At 44.0% G+C, this 21030-nt stretch overlaps 1 protein-coding gene across 1 annotated transcript; it reads right to left on the bottom strand.

Moving 5' to 3' along the window:
* Positions 1-11845: 11845 nt before the first annotated feature.
* On the bottom strand, positions 11846-15809 carry LOC147119664 (putative G protein-coupled receptor 139). Its single transcript, XM_085983758.1, has 2 exons — positions 15673-15809; positions 11846-12962 (listed from the first exon to the last, which is right to left on the bottom strand). The coding sequence occupies exons 1-2, from the start codon at positions 15767-15769 to the stop codon at positions 12064-12066; spliced, it is 996 nt and encodes a 331-aa protein (XP_085839884.1). The 5' UTR covers positions 15770-15809; the 3' UTR covers positions 11846-12063.
* Between the last annotated feature and the right edge of the window lie 5221 nt (positions 15810-21030).

The raw sequence follows: 21030 nt of genomic DNA, 5'->3' as shown, positions 1-21030 counted from the left end.
AGGCAGTCACACCCCTTAGGATAAGAGGTGGTACCAATCAGGTCTAAGAAAGGAGGGTGTGACTGCGACTCAAGCAGTTAAGGGGACCCCAGGTGCAGTGCTGGAGGAGCCTCGACCTTTGTCCCTTTCCAACAAGTACGAGGGACCTGCGGCCTGTGTGAAAGAAGGAAAATCTGCAGCTTGAATGAGCAAACTGACCATGGCACTGTGGTACATGAGGGCGTTCAAATGGGGGGAGTGAAAAGGAATGTGGTGCTGGTAAGGGACAGTATAGCCAGGGAATAGATACAGTTCTCTGCAGCCGCGATTGGAAATTCCGAGGTTGTGTTGCCTGTCCAGTGCCAGGGTTAAGGACTTCTCCACGCAGCTGGTGAAGCCCTTGAAGCAGGAGATAGAGGATCCAGTTGTCGTGTTCCATGCAGGAACCAACGACATAGGCAGAGCTAGGAATGAGGCTCTGCTGAGAGCGTTTGAGGGGCTAGCATCCAAATTAAAAAGCAGAGCCTTAAAGGTTACCTGAGTCACGCGCAAATTGGCATAGACTGAAACAGGTTAGAGGTTTAAATGTGTGGCTCAATGAGTGGTATGGAAGGAAGGGTTTTCGATTCATTGGGCACTCGCACCAGTATTGGGGAAAGAGGGGGCTGTTCCTTTGGGATGGTCCCCAATTAAACCGGGCTGTGATCAATGTTCCAGCGAATTGAACAACTGAGGCTGTAGATAGGGCTTTAAACTAAAAGGGGGAGGAATCAGGTGAGGGGAAACGTACAAAATCTAAAGAGAAAATTCAAGTCCATAGAGCAGTGTAGCCATTTGGATAAAGATAAGCAGAGTGTGACAGCAGGGACAGAGAGTTTAACCATAATAGTGAATCAGTGAATGCAGTCAAATCAGGGGGAAAAGGTAAAAGGTTAATATTAAAATGCTTTACCTGAATGCACGAAGCATTTGTAACATGATAGAGGAATTAATGACACAATAGTGATAAATGGGTTTACAAAGCATTGATTGCAGATTAACCAACGTTGGGAACTAAATATTCCAGGGTACTTGATGTTCCGAAAAGACAGACAAAATGGAAAATGAGGGCGTGTAGCACTGATAATAAAGGATGACATATGGACAGTACTGTGGACGGATCTTGGATCAGAAGACCAGGAAGTAGAATCAGTATGGGTGGAAACAAGAAATATCAAGGCACAGAAAACATTGGTGGGAGTAGGTTGTCGGCCCCCCAAAGAGTAGCTTTACCGTTGGACAGAGTATTCATCAAGAAAGAAAAGAAGCTTCTAACAAAGCTAATGCAATAATCGTGGGGGACATTAATCTTCATATAGACTCGACAAATCAAACTGGCAAAAGTAGTTTTGAAGAGGAGTTCATGGAATTCACTCGAGAGAGAGGTTCCTAGAACAATACGCCGTGGAACCAACCAGTGAAGAGGTTATTTTAGATCTTGTCTTGTGTAATGAGACAGGGTTAATTAATAATCTCATCGTAAGGGATCCTCTGGTGAAGAGTGACCACAACATAACATCATTTCACATTGAGTTCAAGAATGACGGACTAAAGTCCGAAACAAGAGTCTTAAACTTAAATAAAGCCAATAACAAAGGTACAAGGGGCGAGTTAACAAAGGTAGCTTCAGAAAATTGATTAAAAGATATGACAGTAGATAAGCAATGGTGAACATTTAAAGAAATATTTCATAATTCTCAACGAAAATACATTTCATTAAGATACATAAACATCACGGGAAAAGTGATCCATCCATGACTAACTTAGGAGGATAAGGAAAATATTAGATTAAAAGAGGTTTATAACGTTGCCATGAAGTGTAGTAAACCTGAGAATTGGGCGAGTTATAAAAAACAGCAATGTTGGCCAAAACCTTGGTAAAGAGGGAGAAAGTACAAACAGATTGTAAGAGCTTCTACAAGTATATAAAAAGGAAGAGAGTGGCGGAAGTAAGCATAGGTCCATTAGAGGCTGAGACTGTAGAACTTATAGTGAGGAATCAGGAAATGGCAGTAACGTTAAAAATATTTTGTATCTGTCTTCACCATAACAGACACAAAAAACAGACCAGACATAGTGGGGGGCCAATCGCCAAATGAGAGTGAGGAACTTAAAGTAATTAATATTAGTAAAGAAAAAGTATAGGGTAAATTAATTGGACTAAAATCCGTCAAATCCCCTGTACATAATGGTCCAGATTGTAGGGTCCTCAAAGAGGTGACTGCAGAGATAATGAATGCGTTAGTAGAAATTTTCCAAAATTGCCTACATTCTGGAAGGGTCCCAGTGGATTGAAAGATAGAAAATATAACACCGCTACGCCAGAAAAAAGGGAGAGAGAAAACAGGGAACTACTGACCAGTTAGCCTGACGTCAGTCATCGGGAAGATGCTGGAATCCATTGTTAACAAAGTGGTATCAGGACACTGAGACAATCATAACATGATTGGGCAGAGTGAACATGGTTTCATGAAAGGGAAATCGTGTTTGAAAAATTTATTAGATCCCTTTAAGGACATAATTAGCAGGGTAGATAATCCCTTCACCTAATTCATTAATTTATATGGAAACTAACTGTGGCACCGCATCAGTAACAGCCTTTCAACCTGAAAATTACTGATTTACTCTCTTTGTTTTCTGTCCTTTAACCAACCCTCTTTGGTAGGAAAAATCTAAAAGCAAAATATTTTTTACCTGCCGAGAAAATATTAAATGTTGGCGTTCAGCGGGATTTGGCTTACTTGTACACGAAACAGAGAAATAACATAAGAACGTATGAACATAAGAAACAGGAGCAGGAGTAGGCCAGCCGGCCCCAGGAGCCTGCTCCGCCATTCAATAAGAGTTGGCTAAAGTAATCTTGGCCTCAACACCACTTTCCCGCTCTCTTCCCATGCCCCTTGACTCCCTTATAGTTCAAATGTCTGTCAGTCTCCGCCTTGAATATATTCAATGACTCCAACTCCACAGCTCTCTGGGGTAGAGAATTCCAAAGATTCACGATCCTCTGACAAAAGAAATTCCTCCTCATCTCTGTCTTAAATGGGCGACCCCTTATTCTGAAATTATGCCCCCTAGTTCTAGAGACGCCCACTAAGGGAAACATCCTCTCAGCATCCACCCTGTCAATCCCCCTCAGAACCTTATATGTTTCAATAAGATCACCTCTCATTCATCTCAGCTCCAATGAGTATAGGCCCAAGCTGCTCAATCTTTCGTCATGCGACAACCGCTTCATCCCAGGAATCAACCTAGTAAAACTTCTCGGCGCTGCCTCCAAATGCAAGTATATCCTTCCTTAAGTATGGATACCAAAACTGTATGCAGTACTCCATTTGCGGTCTCACCAGTGCCCTGTAAGGTTGCATCTAAACTTCCCTACTCTTATATTCCATACCCCTTGCAATAAAGGCCAACATTCCATTACCCTTCCTAATTATTTGCTGTACCTGCATGTTAACTTTTTGAGTTGCATGTCCTGGGACCCCCAGATCCCTTTGTACCGCAGCATTTTGTAGTCTCACACCATTTAAATAATAATTTGCTTCTTCATTCTTCCTTCCAAAGTGGATAACCTCACATTTCCCACATTATACTCCATCTGCCAAATTGTTGCCCACTCACTTAACCTATCTATATCCATTGGTAGACACTTTCTGTCCTCCTCACAACTTGCTAACCAACCTATCTTTGTATCATCAGTAACTTTGGCTACAGTACACTCGGACCCTTCATCCAAGTCATTAATATAGATTGTAAACAGCTGAGACCACTGCACTGATCCCTATGGCACCCCACTAATTACTGATTGCCAACCAGAAAATAACCCATTTATCCCGACTGTCTGTTTTCTATTAGTAGCCAATCCCCAATCCATGCCAATATTTTACCCCCAACCCCGTGCGCTCTTATCTTGTGCAGTAATCTTTTATGTGGCACCTTATCGAATGCCTTCTGGAAATCCAAATACACTAAATCTACTGGTTCCCCTTTATACACCCCATTTGTTACATCCTAAAAGAGCTCTACCAAATTTGTCAAACACGATTTCCTTTTCATAAAACCATGTAGACTCTGCTTGATTGTCTTATGACTTTCTGAATGTCCTGCTGTTACCTCCTTAATAATGTATTCCAGCATTTCCCCAATGCCAGATGTTAGGCTAACTGACCTATAGTGTCCTGCTTTCTGTCTCCCTCCTTTCCTGAACAGCAGCGTTACATTTGCGTTTTTCCAATCCGCTGAGACCTTTCCAGAATCCAGAGAATTTTGTTGGATTACAACCAACGCATCCATTATCTCTGCAGCCACTTATTTCAAGACCCTAGGATGCAGGCCATCGGGTCCAGGGGACTTGTTGGCCTTTAGCCACGTTAGTTTGCCTAGTACTTTTTTTGTCGATAGAGATTGTTTTAAGTTCCTCCCTCCCTATCGCCACTTGATTATCTATTATAATTGGGATGTGTTTAGTGTCTTCTACCGTGAAGTCCGAGCCAAAATAATTATTTAAAATCTCATGCTCTACCTGCATGGAAGTTAACAGCATGCAATTAGGAAGGGAGTTTGTAAGGAAGTCTGCTGCAATTGTACAGGGCCATGGCGGGACCACACATGGAGTACTGTATACAGTTTTGTTCTCCATATGTAAAGATAGATATATTTGCTTTATAGGGGGGTGCAACAGAACTTCACTAGATTGATTCCTGGGATGAGAGGATTGTCATATGAGGAGAGATTGAGTAGATTGTGCCTATACTCTCTGGAATTTAGAAGAAGGAACATTGAAACATACAATTTTCTGAGGGGGCTTGAGAGAGTAGATGCTGAGAAGTATTTCCCCTGGCTGGGGTGTCCAGAACTAGGGGCATAGTCTCAGGATGAGGGGTTGGCCATTTAAGACTGAGAGGAGGAGAAATTTCTGGGCTCAGAGGATTGTCAATCTTCTGAATTCTCTAGCCCAGAGGACTGTGGATGCTGAGTCGTTGAGTATATTCAAGGCTGAGATCGACAGATTTTTGGAATCAAAGGGAATCAAGCGATATGGGGATCGGGCAGGAAAGTGGTTTTGAAATTGAAGATCAGCCATGATCTTATTGAATGGTGGAGCAGGCTCGAGGTGCCATATGGCCTATTCCTGCTTCTATTTTGCATGTTCTCATGTTATCAAACACTCCCAGGGAAAGAAAAACATGCGTTAGATGCCGTGTGAAGCTCCATCTTCTTGGTCCGATACTGTGTTTCGGGGTCAGGTTCTGTGTCACTGCTGAATATATTTTTCTTGTACTTGCTGATTGCTATGAAACAGTTACATGTGATTACATACAATTTCGCTATTATTAGATCATGTTGTTTTCAATGTGGGGCACTAACCTTAGCAAGGAGATACTCACCTCGGAGAAAGTCAGGCGAAAAATCACCAGCGTGATAAGACGGATAAATGGACTGAGTAGAGAGACCGAGTTAATTTCTACTAAAATATATGGAAATGAGATTCTGTGACGGTTTGATCGAAATGCTCGAGTAATTAAGGAAGTCACAGATAACATAACAGAACTCTTCTCACCAGTAGGGGAATTTAAACTACGGGGCATCATGTTCGGATTCCAGGTACAGCCAGTTGATAGCGCTTTCCCTGGAAAATGGGACTGAGTACTTGCTTGAGAAATATTGGTTGTAGGGAATAACAGTCAACATCTGGTAGTGTTAGATAGGGGAGGTAAGACCAGGTGTGGTCTTCGGGTGAAACAGGGTTAGAGGGCGAAGTTAATCGGGCCAGGGTGGACAGATGTTGTCCAGTTCCCATTTTAAACTGACATATCTTGCTGTTTTTATAAATGGCACTGTGATTTTATATTATTACAACATGATCTCCCGCGTTGTTGCACATAGGGAGTTGAAACGAAGTCACCACATTTTCTACAGTTTGGGAATCAGTTGATTAGAGCAGCGGAATCTGTCTAAATTATGAGCTGCGGAGTCGGGAAACGGAAACCTGGGGTGCTACACTGCCACCCCCGTCGGAAGGACGGAACGACATCGTGACCTAATTAAAAGTTCATAAGAAGGCATATGGGGTGGGGGTGGGGGACGATTTTCCCCGGATAACTTAGCCGCTAAAGAGCCTCCGAGGTGGCCAGGCTGGGGTCTTAAACTGTAACACTGGTTTAGCCCGCCTTTAGCGAAAGACGCCATCTTGGTCAAGGAGTTGAAGCTTGCGCTATGACCGGCCGACGGAAGGTCATTAAGCAGCTAATTGACACTTAACTTGCCTGCTGGCGCTCATTAATGAGGCGGCACGACATTCTGGTGGCCGGCGCTGGACCTGACGCCCTTTCCTAACAGCGACCAGCTGACTGGGAGTAAACGAGTAGTTGCTGAAGATTTGGAGCGCTGTTTAAATGCACATCGTCTTTTACTGTCCACTTGCTGCTGGAGCTTTGAAGAGGATTATTGAAACACATCGGGAGACTTTCTAGGAAACTTCGTCAAGACTTCACCAACAGTCTATCAACATTTATTCTGGAAATTCTCTTAGGACTTCTCTTATAAACAGTGAGCGCTGTGTTAATCTACCTTATTGGACACCTTCCAGGAGTCACCCGGAGAAAGAAACGGGATCGGATCGGATCAGCCACCCGTTAAATGCAGCGCCTTATATTTGCTGCAAATATGATGAGAGGGGATCTCATTGAAACCTATAAAATTCTGTCAGGTCTGGACAGACTAGATGCAGGAAGGAGGTTTCTGATGGCCGGGGAGTCCAGAACCAGGGGTCATAGTCTAAGGATAAGGGGTAAGCCATTTAGGACTGAAATGAGGAGGAATTTCTTCACCCAGAGAGTGGTGAACCTGTGGAATTCTCTGCCACAGAGGGCGGTGGAGGCCAGTTCATTAAATATATTCAAGAAAGAGTTGGATATATTTCTTGAGGCTAAAGGGATCAAGCGATATGGGGAGAAGGCAGGGACAGGGTACTGAAATTGGATGATCAGCCATGATCTCATTGAATGGTGGAGCAGGCTCGAAGGACCGAATGGTCTACTCCTGCTCCTATCTTCTATGTTTCTATGTTTCTATGTTTCAGTGAATGGAGCTGAATATCAGGTGCTGTGGACAACAGGCGCTCGATCCAATACCGCCCGTTCTGCGTCACCACCCGAGATGAATTGCTAGACCAGATGAATTGAAGGTATTAATGAACACATGGGTGTATGATATTGTTGCTGTCACAGAGACATGGGTGAGGGAGAGGCAGGACTGGCAGCTCAATATTCCGGGTATAGAATCTTCAGGCGAGAGAGAGGGGGGTGAAAAGAGGAGGGGGTGTCGCAATATTAATCAAGGAGACAATTACTGCTGTAAGGAGAAATGATATCTTAGCAGATTCCTCTAACGAGGCCATATGGGTAGAACTTAAAAACAAAAAGGGGGCAAGCACTTTGCTGGGAGTGTACTATAGGCCCCCAAACTGTCAGGGGGAGATAGAGGAACAGATATGTAGGGAAATCTCAGAGAAGTCTAGAAATAATAGGGTAATAACAGTAGGAGATTTCAACTTGCCCAATATTAACTGGGATAGCCAGAGTGTGAAAGGCTTAAAGGGTATGGAATTCTTAAAGTGCATCCAGGAGAGCTTTTAGAGCCAGCATGTAGAAAGTTCTACAAGAGAGGGGGCGTTACTGGACCTAATTTTAGGGTATGTAGCTGGGCAAGTGGTAGAAGTGTCAGTAGGAGAGCATTTTGGTGAAAGTGACCATAATTCGGTGAGATTTAAGGTAGACATGGAAAAGGACAACGATGGACCGGAAATAAAGTTTCTAAATTGGGAGAAGGCCGACTTTAATATGATAAGGCAGGATCTGGCCAAAGTGGACTGGGATCAGCTACTTGTAGGAAAATCCACATCAGAGCAGTGGGAGTCTTTCAGAAATGAAGTAGAGAGACTACAACGCCAACATGTTCCCATAAAGGTCAAGGGTGGGACGAACAAACCCAGGGAACCTTGGATGTCAGGGATGTACAAGGATGTATTAGGAAAAAAAGGGAGGCTTTTGGCAGTTACAAATGACTGAAAAGAGTGGAAGCCCTAGAGGAGTATAGAAAGTGCAGGGTGTACTTAAAAAAGAAATTAGGAGAACGAAGAGGGGGCATGAAAAAACACTGGTGGACAAAATAAAGGACAATCCCAAGGTGTTTTATAAGTATATTAAGGGCAAGAGGATAACCAGGGAATGAGTAGGGCCCATTAAGGACCACGGTGGCAATCTGTGTAGAGCCAGAGGATGTAGATGAGATTTTAAATGAATATTTTGCATCTATGTTCGCTATGGAGAAGGACGATGTAGGCATAGAAATCAAGCAGGGGGATTGTGATATACTTGAACAAATTAGTATTGAGAGGGAGGAGGTACTAGCGGTTTCAGTGGGCTTAAAGTGGATAAATCCCCAGCCCCTGACGGGATGTATCCCAAGCTGCTGATTGAGGCAAGGGAGATTTCAGGGGCCCTGACACAAATTTTCTGAACCACCCTGTCCACAGAGGACTGGAGGACAGCTAACGTAGTACCATTGCCCAAGAAGAGTAGTAGGGATAAACTAGGGAATTACAGGCCAGTGAGCCTAACAGGGAAAATTTTGGAAAAAATTCTGAGGGACAGAATTATTCCCCACTTGGAGAGGCAGGGATTAATCAGGGATAATCAGCATGGCTTTGTCAGGGGGAGATCATGTCTGAACAATTTGATTGAATTTTTAGAGGGGGTGACTAGGTGTTTGGATGAGGGTGGTGCAGTTGATGTACTCTACATGAACTTCAGTAAGGCATGTGACAAAGTCCCACTTGGGAGGCTGGTCAAGGAGATAAGAGATCCAGGGCAATTTGGCACATTGGATCCAAAATTGATTTAGTGGCAGGAGGCAGAGGGTGATGGTCGAATGTTGTTTTTGTGACTGGTAGCCTGTGTCCAGTGGCGTACCACGGGGATCGGTGCTGGGTCCTTTGCTATTTGTGGTGTACATTGATGATTTAGTGATGAATGTAGGAGGTATGATCTGTACGTTCACAGATGACACGAACATTGGTGGAGTGGTAAAGAGCGAGGCGGTAAGCCGTAGGCTACAGGACGATATAGACATTATTGTTAGATGGGCAGAACAGTGGCAAATGGAATTTTACCCTGAAAAGTGTGAAGTGATGCATTTTGGGAGGACTAACAAGGCACGAGAATACACAATGAATGGTAGGAGCATAGGAAGGACAGAGGATCAGAGGGACCTTGGTGTGCATGTAGATAGATCCCTGAAGGCAGCAGGACAGGTAGATAAGGTGGTTCAAAAGGCATATGGGATACTTGCCTTCATTAGCCGAGACATAGCATATAAGAGCAGGGGTTATGATGGAGCTGTACAAAACTGTAGTTAGGCCACAGCTGGAATACACTGTGCATTTCTGGTCGCCACGCTATACGAGGGATGTGATTGCATTGGTGAGGGTGCAGAGGAGATTCACCAGGATATTACCTGGGCTGGGGCGCTTCAGCTATTAAGAGAGACTGGACAGGCTGGGATTGTTTTCCTTACAGCAGAGCAGGCTGAGGGGGGATCTGATTGAAGTGTACAAAATTATGAGGGGCATAGATAGGGTAGATAGGAAAGAACTTTTCCCCTTAGCAGAGGGTTCAATAACCAGGGGGCATAAGTTCAAGTTAAGGGGCAGGATGTTTAGAGGAGGTTTGAGGAAAAACTTTTTCACCCAGAGGTTGTTTGGAATCTGGAACTCTGCCTGAAAGGGCGGTAGAGGCAGAAACCCTCACAACATTCAAGAAGCATTTAGATTAGCACTTGAAACGCCATAGCATACAAGGCTACGGACCAAGTGCTGGAAAATGGGATTAGAATTGACAGGGCTTGATGGCCGGCGCAGACACGATGGACTGAAGGGCCTCTTTCTGTGCTTTATAACTCTATAACTCTATGACTATGACCCATCCACTTATCAATTATTTTAATCACCTTTAATATATTAATTAGATAAACCCTTAATATTCTATAATAAACAGAATATAAGACTAGTCTATGCAAACTGTTTTCATAATGTAACCCTATTAGCCCAAGTGCCATTCTGTTGAATCTGCGCTGCTCCCCCTCCAAGGCCACTTATCCTGTCCTAAGGTTCGGTGCCCAGAGCTGACTGCAGTGCCACAGATTCGGTCTGACCAGGGCTCTGTACAGCTGGAACAGAACTTCCATTCCTTTCAATTATAGCCCCTTTGATAAAAAGGCGACCATTCCATTAACATTTAAATTAGATTTTTGTGCCTGACTACGAACTTTTAGAGCTTTCTCTACTTGGACACCTAAATCTCTCCGTTCATCCACAGTTCCTAATTTCCCATTTTATCAAACACTCTGATCTATCTTTCTGAGGGCCAAAGTGGATGACCTCACACTTCCGCACATTGAACTCCAGCTGACACAGTTTTTCCCATTCAGCTTATTTCTCCATGTCCCTTTGCAACTTTCTGCTCCCACCTACACTATTTACTGTGCCACCTAACTTGGTGTCTTCAACAACCTTTGATATACAGCTCTCTATCCTATCATCTAAGTCGTTTATGATTAGTTTGAAAAGCCCCTGTACCGATCTCTTGGGGCACAACTAGCCACATCCTGCCAACCTGTCAGCATATGCATTAACCCTACACTCTGTCTCCTACCTCAGAACCAATTCCCTACCCATGTCAATAGGTTGCCTCCAATTCCATTCACTCTCATTTTTGTTAATAGTCTCTTATAACCTGATCCAATGCCTTCTGGAAGACCACATAAATAATATCCTTAGACACTCCATTATCTACTATGTTAGTTCTATTTAATAAAAATTAACTTGTTTCATTCGAAATGCCTTGCCCGGTACAAATCTATGGTGGCTCTCTCTGACCAGTTCATATCTGTCTAAGTGCCCAATCACTCTGTCCCTAATAACAGATTCTAATAACTTCTCTACAATAGACCTTTGACTAATAGCATTTAATTTCCGATTTTGTCTCCGCTACCCTTCTTCACTAATGGAGTGACGTGGGCATGTATCCAATCCATGGGGCATTTCTGGTCCAGGTGAATTTTGGAAGAACATGGCTAAAACATCTACAATTTCCTCACATACTTCTGTTAATATCCTGCGGGGGAAACCATCAGGAACTGAAGATCTGTCTACCTTTAGTCTCATTATTTTCTCAATGACAAGATTTTGCTTATATTAAATCTGGTAATCAATTCTAATTAATGAAAATATGGACCTTGGCATTTGTAACCCTTAAAAGTTGACAGAAAAGTCTGACATAAAACCTAACAACCTAGCGTAATGTTTTAGTGTTAGGATGTGTTTGCGTTTCTAAATATGTTTCCCGTCCATCTCCAATGACATGAAGCCAACATTGATTCACAAATGCAACCATTGCACAGCGTTGTTTGCAACTATTGTTAGCGGCCTGCATTGGTCCACCTATTGAACTAATGGCACCCACACAGGGCAAAGACCACGGCTCCCAGCCTATTGTTAGCGGCCCTCATTGCTCCACCTATTGAACTAATGGAATCCACACAGAGCAAGGACCACGGATCCCAGCCTATTGTTAGCAGCCCACATTGCTGCACCTATTGTACTAATGGATTCCACACAGAGCAACGACCATGGATCCTAGCAGATGGTAAGTGGTCAGCTGGGTGCTTCCTGTAAACGAGATCACAGGATCTTTCTCTGCGGCATTTTATGGGCACAGTTCGTGTAAATGGAGCGCCATCAACATAAGCACGGATAACGCAGAAGCAGATTGTCTTGTTTTATTAACATTTTAAAATGTTGCTAAACTGTTTAGTGCAATACCTGTGCAGCTGCCTATTTTATAACAAGTTGCTGCACAAAGTACAAAATGTTGCAAATATACTTAAATTAACATCAAATTAGTAAGCATTTCAGGGATACTTTATAAATTTTGTTTAGTATTTCAGGCGGCAGGTGGACAGTTTTCATTTCTTCTCGAAATTTTACACTAATTTAGCAATTAGAGTGATGGGAAATTTCACTGCAGTCTTCAACTCCTCTCTGAATTTAGTCTGAGTCACGGCATAAATACAAGTGTTTGTGCAAGAACTCAACAGTTGAAGCATGAATCCTATTTGTTGTAGGACATCCGAAGTACTAATAGTCACATTATTATACATTGCATTTATGCGCAAGTAGATTGAATTCACCAAAAACATCACCCATAAAAGGATAAAATTTGCGGATATAACAAACAGTAAAATGATGGATTTCCTTCGCTTCTCCATCTCTGGATCGCTGGGATTCTCCCCACTGCTGTCGGCCCGGAGTCTCCTGCGTGCTCTGCTGGCCACTAAAATGTGTCTAACGGTTAAAGCATTGAGCAGCAGAATCAAAACAAAAGGAACAAATGGGGTTAAAATAAAATGAAGAGATTCTATTGCCGCCCATACCCGTGAAAGGAAAACACTGTCTAATATATGGCAAAACCAAGGTATGTTATACAGTAAATAGTCACTTGTGTACATAAAGTACCAAAAAATGTTTTGCAAACAAAACAGCACAGTCACTGTTCCTAGAACCACAGCCGCGGTTTTCTCAGTGCAATATTTTGTTTTCAGCTTTTGGCAACAAATGGCCACAAATCTATCAAAGGTGAAAGCGACTGTGAACCAGACAGAACAGTCTGTGACTGCGTACAGCAGGACGGCGTGGATATTACACACTTTAATGTTCTGCACAAAAAGGAATTGTGCAGCGTGAGCAATGGGAATCTGTCTTAGTATCACGTCAATTATAATGATCAGAAGATCCGCCGCTGCCATGGATACCAGGTAACGAGTGACACATTTGGAGAGACCGCACCTTCCTCGAGACAGGATCACAATCGTCACCAAGTTCACTGTAAGGAAGTTTATAAAACAGAAATTATACATCAGGCTCCAACAGAAGCAGCAACCCGGTGGAGTTCGGTCTGAAATTAGAAGTGTTACTAATACATCCAGGTATAGAGACTGATTATTTTAACTGTGACAGGGCTTTCTGCTGGAGGCAGGTTTTACAATAAAAGCAGAAACAAGATGTGAAATAAAAAATTGAAAGAATAAAATTAAACACAATGAATAAAAGGATCTACAGAAAATTAAATGAAAAACCATTCCTGTGAGGGAGATTACTGGTGGATCTGGTCGATAACAACACCCTGTTGTAGCTGGAGGCAAAAAGGACCCACAATTCCCAGGTTTGGACGAAAGCCTGTGCGGAATTGGCCGTTCACTACTACAGGTGCCCCAGTGCTGTAGGATCCGGGTGGGAAATGGGGCAAGGATGTTCATTCTGATCACTGGCAACCAACACCGACTGGAAGGTGAACAGGTGTGGCACTGAGATGAGAACAGCTTTAATGGGGTTCTGATACCTACTATGGACTCTGTCTATGGTCTCTTGGTGAAGGCGTTTGTACCCTCGTAGCCCTGGGCCCAAAGGTTCAGCACTTTCAGAACAGGGGAGAGAAAAGAGGGAGGTAAAATAACAAAAACACACACGCAGTAGATGGGAAGACATTACATTATCAGGGAGTTCCCGGGACTAGAAAGTGGAGATGAACAAGGAGCGAGATGAATGAGGTGGTCTCCTCCAGCAAGACTGCGGGTGAGCAGTAGTAGAAAAAAGCAGAGCGGAGCATATGTAGGTCTTAGGTGACGATATTGGACCTGCGCTTGGAACAGAGGAAGTGGAGGGAGAGGAAAGAAAATATATTATATATAAATCAGTATTACAAATAATTGTATTAAAAACTCAGTCATTGGATTCATTCAGAGTCAGTTCGGCTCGTGTTGAGTGTGAAGCTCATGGGTTCAAGCCCCATTCCTGGGCTTCAGCGGGTTAGCACTGCTCAGAGCTGCCCGCCTTCCCGGGATTGCCTTGGCCCACTCTTGTCATTCATGGGATGTTATAGTTGGGACTATTTCAGGAAGAACATGGAGCTCTCGGTGTCATTGCCAACATTCCCGCACCAGACAACATCAACCAAACGAGTTACCAGCTGCTGTGTGAAAAATTGCGGCTGATTTTTCTCCAAGTTCTCTCAACTTCATGTGTGTAAATGTCAAAAACATATTATTTTTCATGCAGATAACATAAAACGTGGTGTAAATCTAATGCTTTATTTTAATTTAAAATTATTACTTTCAGTTCATATATATATTGCAATTAATTTACAGCGGATTTCCCAATGCTTTACCAATATACTTCCTTAGAGTACATTACAACGAAACAAATAATCGCTTATTAATGTGAATTGTGCGGGTTTCCAATTGATTATGGAAAGGACACAGGAGATTATCCAAAGTCAGGTTGCGCCTCACTGAGAGACTCCCTGAACTGCGCAAGACCCGCATGGCTTTACACTGATGTGTCAGAGTACTGATTAATATTAAGTTTTTGGAAATACGATTAATTGACTATATTACTGGAACAAATGTAACAAACTTGTAATCCTGTCTTAAACATCCTCAACCAATGGGAGGAGTGTGGAGTAGGCGATGGTGGAAAGTCAGATAGTGAAGTGGAGCTGCTGATTTTTCTCAAACGTTTCTGTGTATTTCTGGAATCTCTGTCAGATCGCTACTGCTCTACCTATTGAACTGTATGCAGAATACTGAATATAAAATCTGCCTGAAAACACATTTCTGATCTAATGGAAATGCACAGTTCCGGCATCAGGCTGGTGTTAAAGAATCAAAGTACAATAAACTCGCAAACTTTGTTAAACACATGGCAGGAGTGAGGCCGCATTGTCCATTAAACTCAGACCAGTGAACAGGCGACTGTGTAACAAACACATCAAGACAGACACCTTCCAATACCGCACACCAAGAGGGATACATGGGACGCAACCAACAGCGGGGAAATTATCTAAATCACAACAACAGTTACAATCAAACAGATATGGTCCAGAGAATTACTACCTGCAGAGAAGAGTAGACATTACTGTTGGTGATGAAGTGGAAAACCCTTAACACTTCCATGTAGCATTTCTTGGCTCACTGTTTGAAGAGAGGAGTTAACTGATTTCAGATCAGTGGGTGGGAACCAGGGTAAAATATGTAACAGCAACAGATATTTCAGGCACGCAAAGCTTTCATGTCCCTTCATCATAAACAACATTACTGAACCAACAGTTACTTCCCAGGAACATGTCATGATCGGGAACGCCGCCCCACCTGAATAGATGGTGGAAATGATATTGTAAATAATTTTAAACGTGTGTTTGGCACCAACCTGAGGATGAGGAATTACAGGATTACCGGTAAAAAGTGGGAATCTGGGACTGAGCATGACTGCTCTTTAACAGAGACAGGTACAGGTGCGAGGGGCTGAATGGCCTCCTTCTGTATTGTCAGTTTCTATGATTCTATGAACATCAGCGACCTGAGACGGTGGCAGGAAATGGGAGTCACAGGAACAGTAACACAGTTAAAATGGTGCACGGAGTTAATATTTGGACATACCAGGAACATCGATTATCCGTGTCTGGGGAAGATAATGGGAAACACAGAACAACAGCAATATATTTAAACATGCTTCACGATGTTAATAGTTGGACTTACTGGGAACACCAGCGGCAGCGATGATGGGGTAGTAAATCTTTTGTACGTCCAAGATTGCCCACAGCACCGGAAGACTTCGTGGGAAATCCCGAAACATGTTTCCACTTTTGGCAGGAAATCAGTGCTCAGGGCACCGCTCCCACGGAATGAATGGAATAGAGAATTCAAAAGAGCAACTCATTTATATTAGAGTATAAACTCCAGAGAGACGAGCAGATTCCCTGGGAACTGACATTAATTACAGTCGTTAAACAAACAGATCAAGTTAACCATTTCAGCCCCAACAATTCTAACATTTCAAAATACAATTAAACAGGCATTGCACCAATGGAAAGTGACACCCTTCAACGATCAGAACTTTTTGAAAAAGATTGGATAGAAAACAAAACGTGACCCTGACAGTCTGAGAGCAGGGACATGAAGTGTGTGTGGATTAATTGGCAGAGTGCAAATTGTGTATGCCTTTAAATTACACTAGACTCTGTCTCTGTTTAAATTATACTAGACCCTGACTCTGTTTAAATTACACTAGACTCTGTCTCTGTTTATATTACACTAGACCCTGTCTCTGTTTATATTACACTAGACCCTGTCTCTGTTTATATTACACTGGACCCTGTCAGTGTTCAAATTACTCTATACTCTGTCTCTCTTTATATTACACTAGACCCTGTCTCTGTTTATATTACAGTAGACCCTGTCGCTGTTTATATTACACTACACCTGTCTCTGTTTATATTACACTAGACCCTCTCCCTGTGTATATTTTACTTGGCCTTGTCTTAGTTATCTTTGCACTAGACACTGTCCCTGTTTGTATTACCCTAGACCCTTCCTCAATTATTACTGCACTAGACCATGTTGTTGTGTATATTACATTAGACCGTGGCTCGGTTTATTACATTAGCTCCAGTCTCACTTATTATGCCAGGAATTCTTGCCTCTGTTTATATTACGCTAGACCGCGACTCTGTTTATATTATACTGGACCATGTCTCATTTACTGCTGCTCTAAATGAATTTCCAGGCCCTGGATTAATGAGAGCGTTTTTAGGCCTTTTTGCCCTCACAGGTTACATTCGCACCTTTAGATTTGTATTGTTAGCAAACCTATATATATTGCACTCGGTCCCTTCATCTAAGTCACTAATATAGATTGTAAATAGCTGAGGCCTCAGCATTGATTCTAACGGCACCCCGCTATTAACAGCCCGCCAATCTGAAAATGAACCGTTTATTCTTACTTTCCATTTTCTGTCCTTTAATCAGGCTTCTATTCTTGCTAATATATTACCCATAACCCAAGTGCCCTTATGTTGTGCAACAACCTTTCATGTGGCACCTTATCGGAGGCATTTTGGAAATCGAAATAAAATAAATCCACTGGCTCCCCTTTATCCACCCTACTGGTTACATCCTCAAAAACGCTAATAGATTTGTCAAACACGATTTCACTTTCAGGCTATGTGGCCTGTAGATCTCTCTTTTTGGTCTCCCTCCTTTTTTGAATAGCAGTGTTACATTTGCACGACTGCCCCAGTCGAATTTCTAGGCCAAAATATTTGTTCAAACTCGCTGCCATTTCCATCTTCACCATTATAACTGCTGCAGTCTCAGACTCCACGTTTACTTTTGCTACTCTCTTTCTTTTTACATACTTGTTGAAGCTCTTACAAACTGTTTTTATATTTTTGCTGGTTTGCTCTCAAATTTGATTTTCTCCCTCTTTATCGATTTTTGGTCATCTTTTGATGGTTTATAAAACTCTCCCAAGCCTCAGGCCCACTACTCTTCTTAGCAATATTATCAGCCTCTTTATTAACCCACAACTATCCGTAACATCTTTAGTTAGCCACGGATGGATCATTCATCCAGTGGATATTAATTTCTCACTGGAATATGCATTTGTTCAGAAATATGACATATTTGTTTAAATGTTCACCATTGATCATCTACCATCATAACTTTTAATGTAATTTTCCTCTCTACTTTAGCCAACAGGCCCCTTCATACCTTTCTAATTGGTTCATTTAAGATTAGGTTTCTAGTTTCGTGCTTAGGTGCGTCACTCCCAAACTCCATGTAACATCCTATCATATTATGATCGCTCTTCCCCAGAATATCCCTTACGATGAGAATACTGATTACCACTCTCTCATGACAAAAAACAAGATCTGAAATAACCTCTTCCTTGGTTGGTTCAACGATGTATTGTTCCAAGAAACAGTCTCGAGTGGATTCCATCCTTGGGGGGCATATAAACTACTCCGTCCAGTGTTTTTTGCCTTTGTTATTTCTGATCGCCGCCCATACTGGTTCTAATTCCAGATCTTCCGAGCTAAGAGGCTTCCTCGCTATAGTCCTCATGTCATCCTTTATTAACAATGCTACCCACCCTCTTTTTCTATTCTGCCCATTTATTCAAAATATTAAATGTGCTGGTGTAGGAACGTGGGTTCCTAACTAAAAGACTGAGTTCTACTCAGGCGATCAAACAAAACAAACTTTAATGAAACAAACAGGTTTTAACAAGAAACTGCAGGATAACATCGAATGTAGGTCTGCTCTCTTTGGAGGCTCCACGGGGACTGCCCCTGCAGTCCAGTGGCTGATGTCATGACGTCACCACGTCTTCCCGCTAGTGGGGAATCACGTGATGAACGGCGTGACGTCATCGTGTTTTAGCCACGCTGTTAAAGTAACCACGCTCTGTACAGTTAAACAGCATAAATAAAGATACAGACTCAGGCTGTAGCTAATATGTTGTTAAAGGAACTATATACAAACGATCTGAGTCCTTTGGTGGCTCCGCCACATGCGCCCCCCCAGAATTGTCTTTAACAGCAAAAGTGAGGCATCGAGGAGGGCTGACAAGTCTGTCTGAGCGACTTCGGTAACCCTGCAGAGGAAGCTGATGGACAGTGGTCGAACTGGCGGGCGGTTGTGGTTGAGCTGGCGCAGTGAGTGTGGTCAAGCTGGCGGGTGGCTGTGGTTGCTCTGGCACAGTGACTGCGGGCGGTCGGCCACTTTTAGGTGGTTGAGCGATGACGACTGGGCGGTCCAGGTCCAAGTGAGCCGGCTTCAACCGGTCCACCGAAATGTGATCCGGCTTTCCTCCAATGTCAACCAAAAAGAATTTGTCTCCTGATTCGATTATGCAGAAAGGACCAGTGTAAGGGGGTTTGAGCGGATCCTAGTGAACGTCGTGGCGGATAAATATGTGCTCGGCGTTCTTCAGCTCCTCTGGCATGTGGGGGCTTGGAAGGCCGTGATTTGATGCAGGCACCGGAGAAAAGCATCTGGCCGCTTCCTGGTGGCTGACAAGTTGCTGGGAGGCGGACCATGGCTCTGTGGGAGAAGGGAGGAAAACCCCTGGTACTCGGAGCGGCTGGCCACAAACGAGTTCTGCCGAGGACGATTGTAGGTCCTCTTTGGGTGCTGTACAAACACCCAAAAGTACACATGGGAGTCTGTCCACCCATCTCGCACCTTGAAGACTGGCCCGTAGGGCGGCTTTTAGTAACCTGTGGAATCACTCGCACAGGCCATTTGCCTGTGGATGATAGGCAGTGGTGCAATGAGGTTTGGTGCCAAGCCCCTGAGCTACAGCGTTCCGGAGCTCCGAGGAAAATTGTGGCCCATGATCGGAAGAGATGTCCGCCGGTACCCCGAAACGAGAAACCCAACAGGAGATGAAAGCTCTAGCGATGTCTGCTGAAGTGGTGGAAACCAAAGGTACTGCCTCTGGCCACCTAGTGGTGCGGTCCACCATGGTGAGAAGATGCATATAACCACGGGAAGGAGGAAGTGGCCCCACAATGTCCACATGCACGTGGTCGAAACGATGCACCGGAACAGCGAACGTAGCCACTGGAGCTTTTACATGACGCTGGACCTTGGCCTTCTAGCAGACCACACAGGTGTTGGCCCAGTCATGGAGATCAAGGTGCATACCATTCCAGACGAACTTCGCCGACATTAGCCGTTGTGAAGCCTTCATATCAGGGTGTGACAACCCGTGTATGGCGTCAAACACCTTCCGGCGCCAGGCGACTGGCACGATAGGTTGGGGAACGCCCATGGAGATGTCGCAAAGGAGCGTGGTGCCTGCAGCCTGGAAACTGACGTCGGTCGCCTGTAAATTAGAGGGGATGGTTCTGTGTGATTGGGCCTCTGGGTCCGAGGCCTGATCTGCAGCCATGAGGGCGTAGTCAATCCCAAGGTGAACTGCATGGACCATCGCGTGGGACAGGCAATCCACTACCAGGTTGTCTCTACTAGACACATTTTGAATGTCCGTGGTAATTTCAGAAATAAATGTCAGGTGACATTGCTGATGAGCTGACTACAGTTCGGCGGTCTTGGCCGTTAGAGGCTTGTGGTCGACAAAAGCCGTGAAGGGGCGTCCTTCTAATCAGAACCTGAAATGTCAAATGACTAGAAAAAGGGCGCAACTCCTGATCGAAAGTGCTGTATTTTCTTTCATTTTTCCATAGTTGACAGCTGAAAAACACCAGCGGTTGCCACATGCCATTCAACCACTGCTCCTGCACTGCACTGATGGCATAGTCTGATGCATCTGTGGTAAGGGCGATGATGGCACCTGGAAGTGGCTGCGCCAGCATGGTTGCATTGGCCAAGGCGCTCTTTGTGTTGACAAATGCCTGGTCCATCTCGGCTGTCCAACTGATTGGATCCTTACCGGACTTGCCCTTGAGGGCCCCGTACAAAGGTGAGCCGCCTTAGGGACGAATCGGTGATAGAAATTGACCATCCCCAGGAACTCTTGCAGGGCCTTGACGGTTGGCGGGCACGGGAAAGAGGTAACAGCTTCCACCTTCATCAGTAAGGGGGCGGCGCCGTCTGATGTTATGTGGTGTCCCAAGAAATCGATCCGCTGCAGTCCGAACTGGCACTTGGCCAGGTTGATGATCAAACCATGCTGACTGAGGCGTGTAAAGAAGTTATGCAAATGGCAGATGTGCTCTTCCTTGCTAGCGCTGGTGATGGGAATGTCATCGAGGTAGACGAAAATGAAGTTTAGGTCTCGGAGCACGGAGTCCATCAAGCACTGGAAAGACTGTGCTGCATTCTTCAAGCCAAACAGCATGTGCAGGAACTCAAAAAGGCCGAAAGAGGTGATGACTGCGGTTTTCACAATGCCTTGCGGGTGCATGGGAACCTGGTGACACCCCGGACGAGGTCGACATTTGAAAAGATAGAATTTCCCACCAAATGGGCTGAGAAATCCTGAATATGCGGGATCGGGTACTGAACAGGAGTAGTGGCATTATTCAGGCGTCGGTAGTCACTGCATGGCCGCCAGTCGCTGCCCGGTTTCAGAACAATGTGGAGAGG

The sequence above is a fragment of the Somniosus microcephalus genome, chromosome 4 (genome assembly GCF_052327205.1).
Source record: "Somniosus microcephalus isolate GS21.2 chromosome 4, FLI_Smic_1.0, whole genome shotgun sequence".
Taxonomy (NCBI): domain Eukaryota; kingdom Metazoa; phylum Chordata; class Chondrichthyes; order Squaliformes; family Somniosidae; genus Somniosus; species Somniosus microcephalus.
The sequence above is the reverse complement of the archived record's forward strand: the minus strand, read 5'-3'. Positions and strand labels throughout refer to the sequence as shown.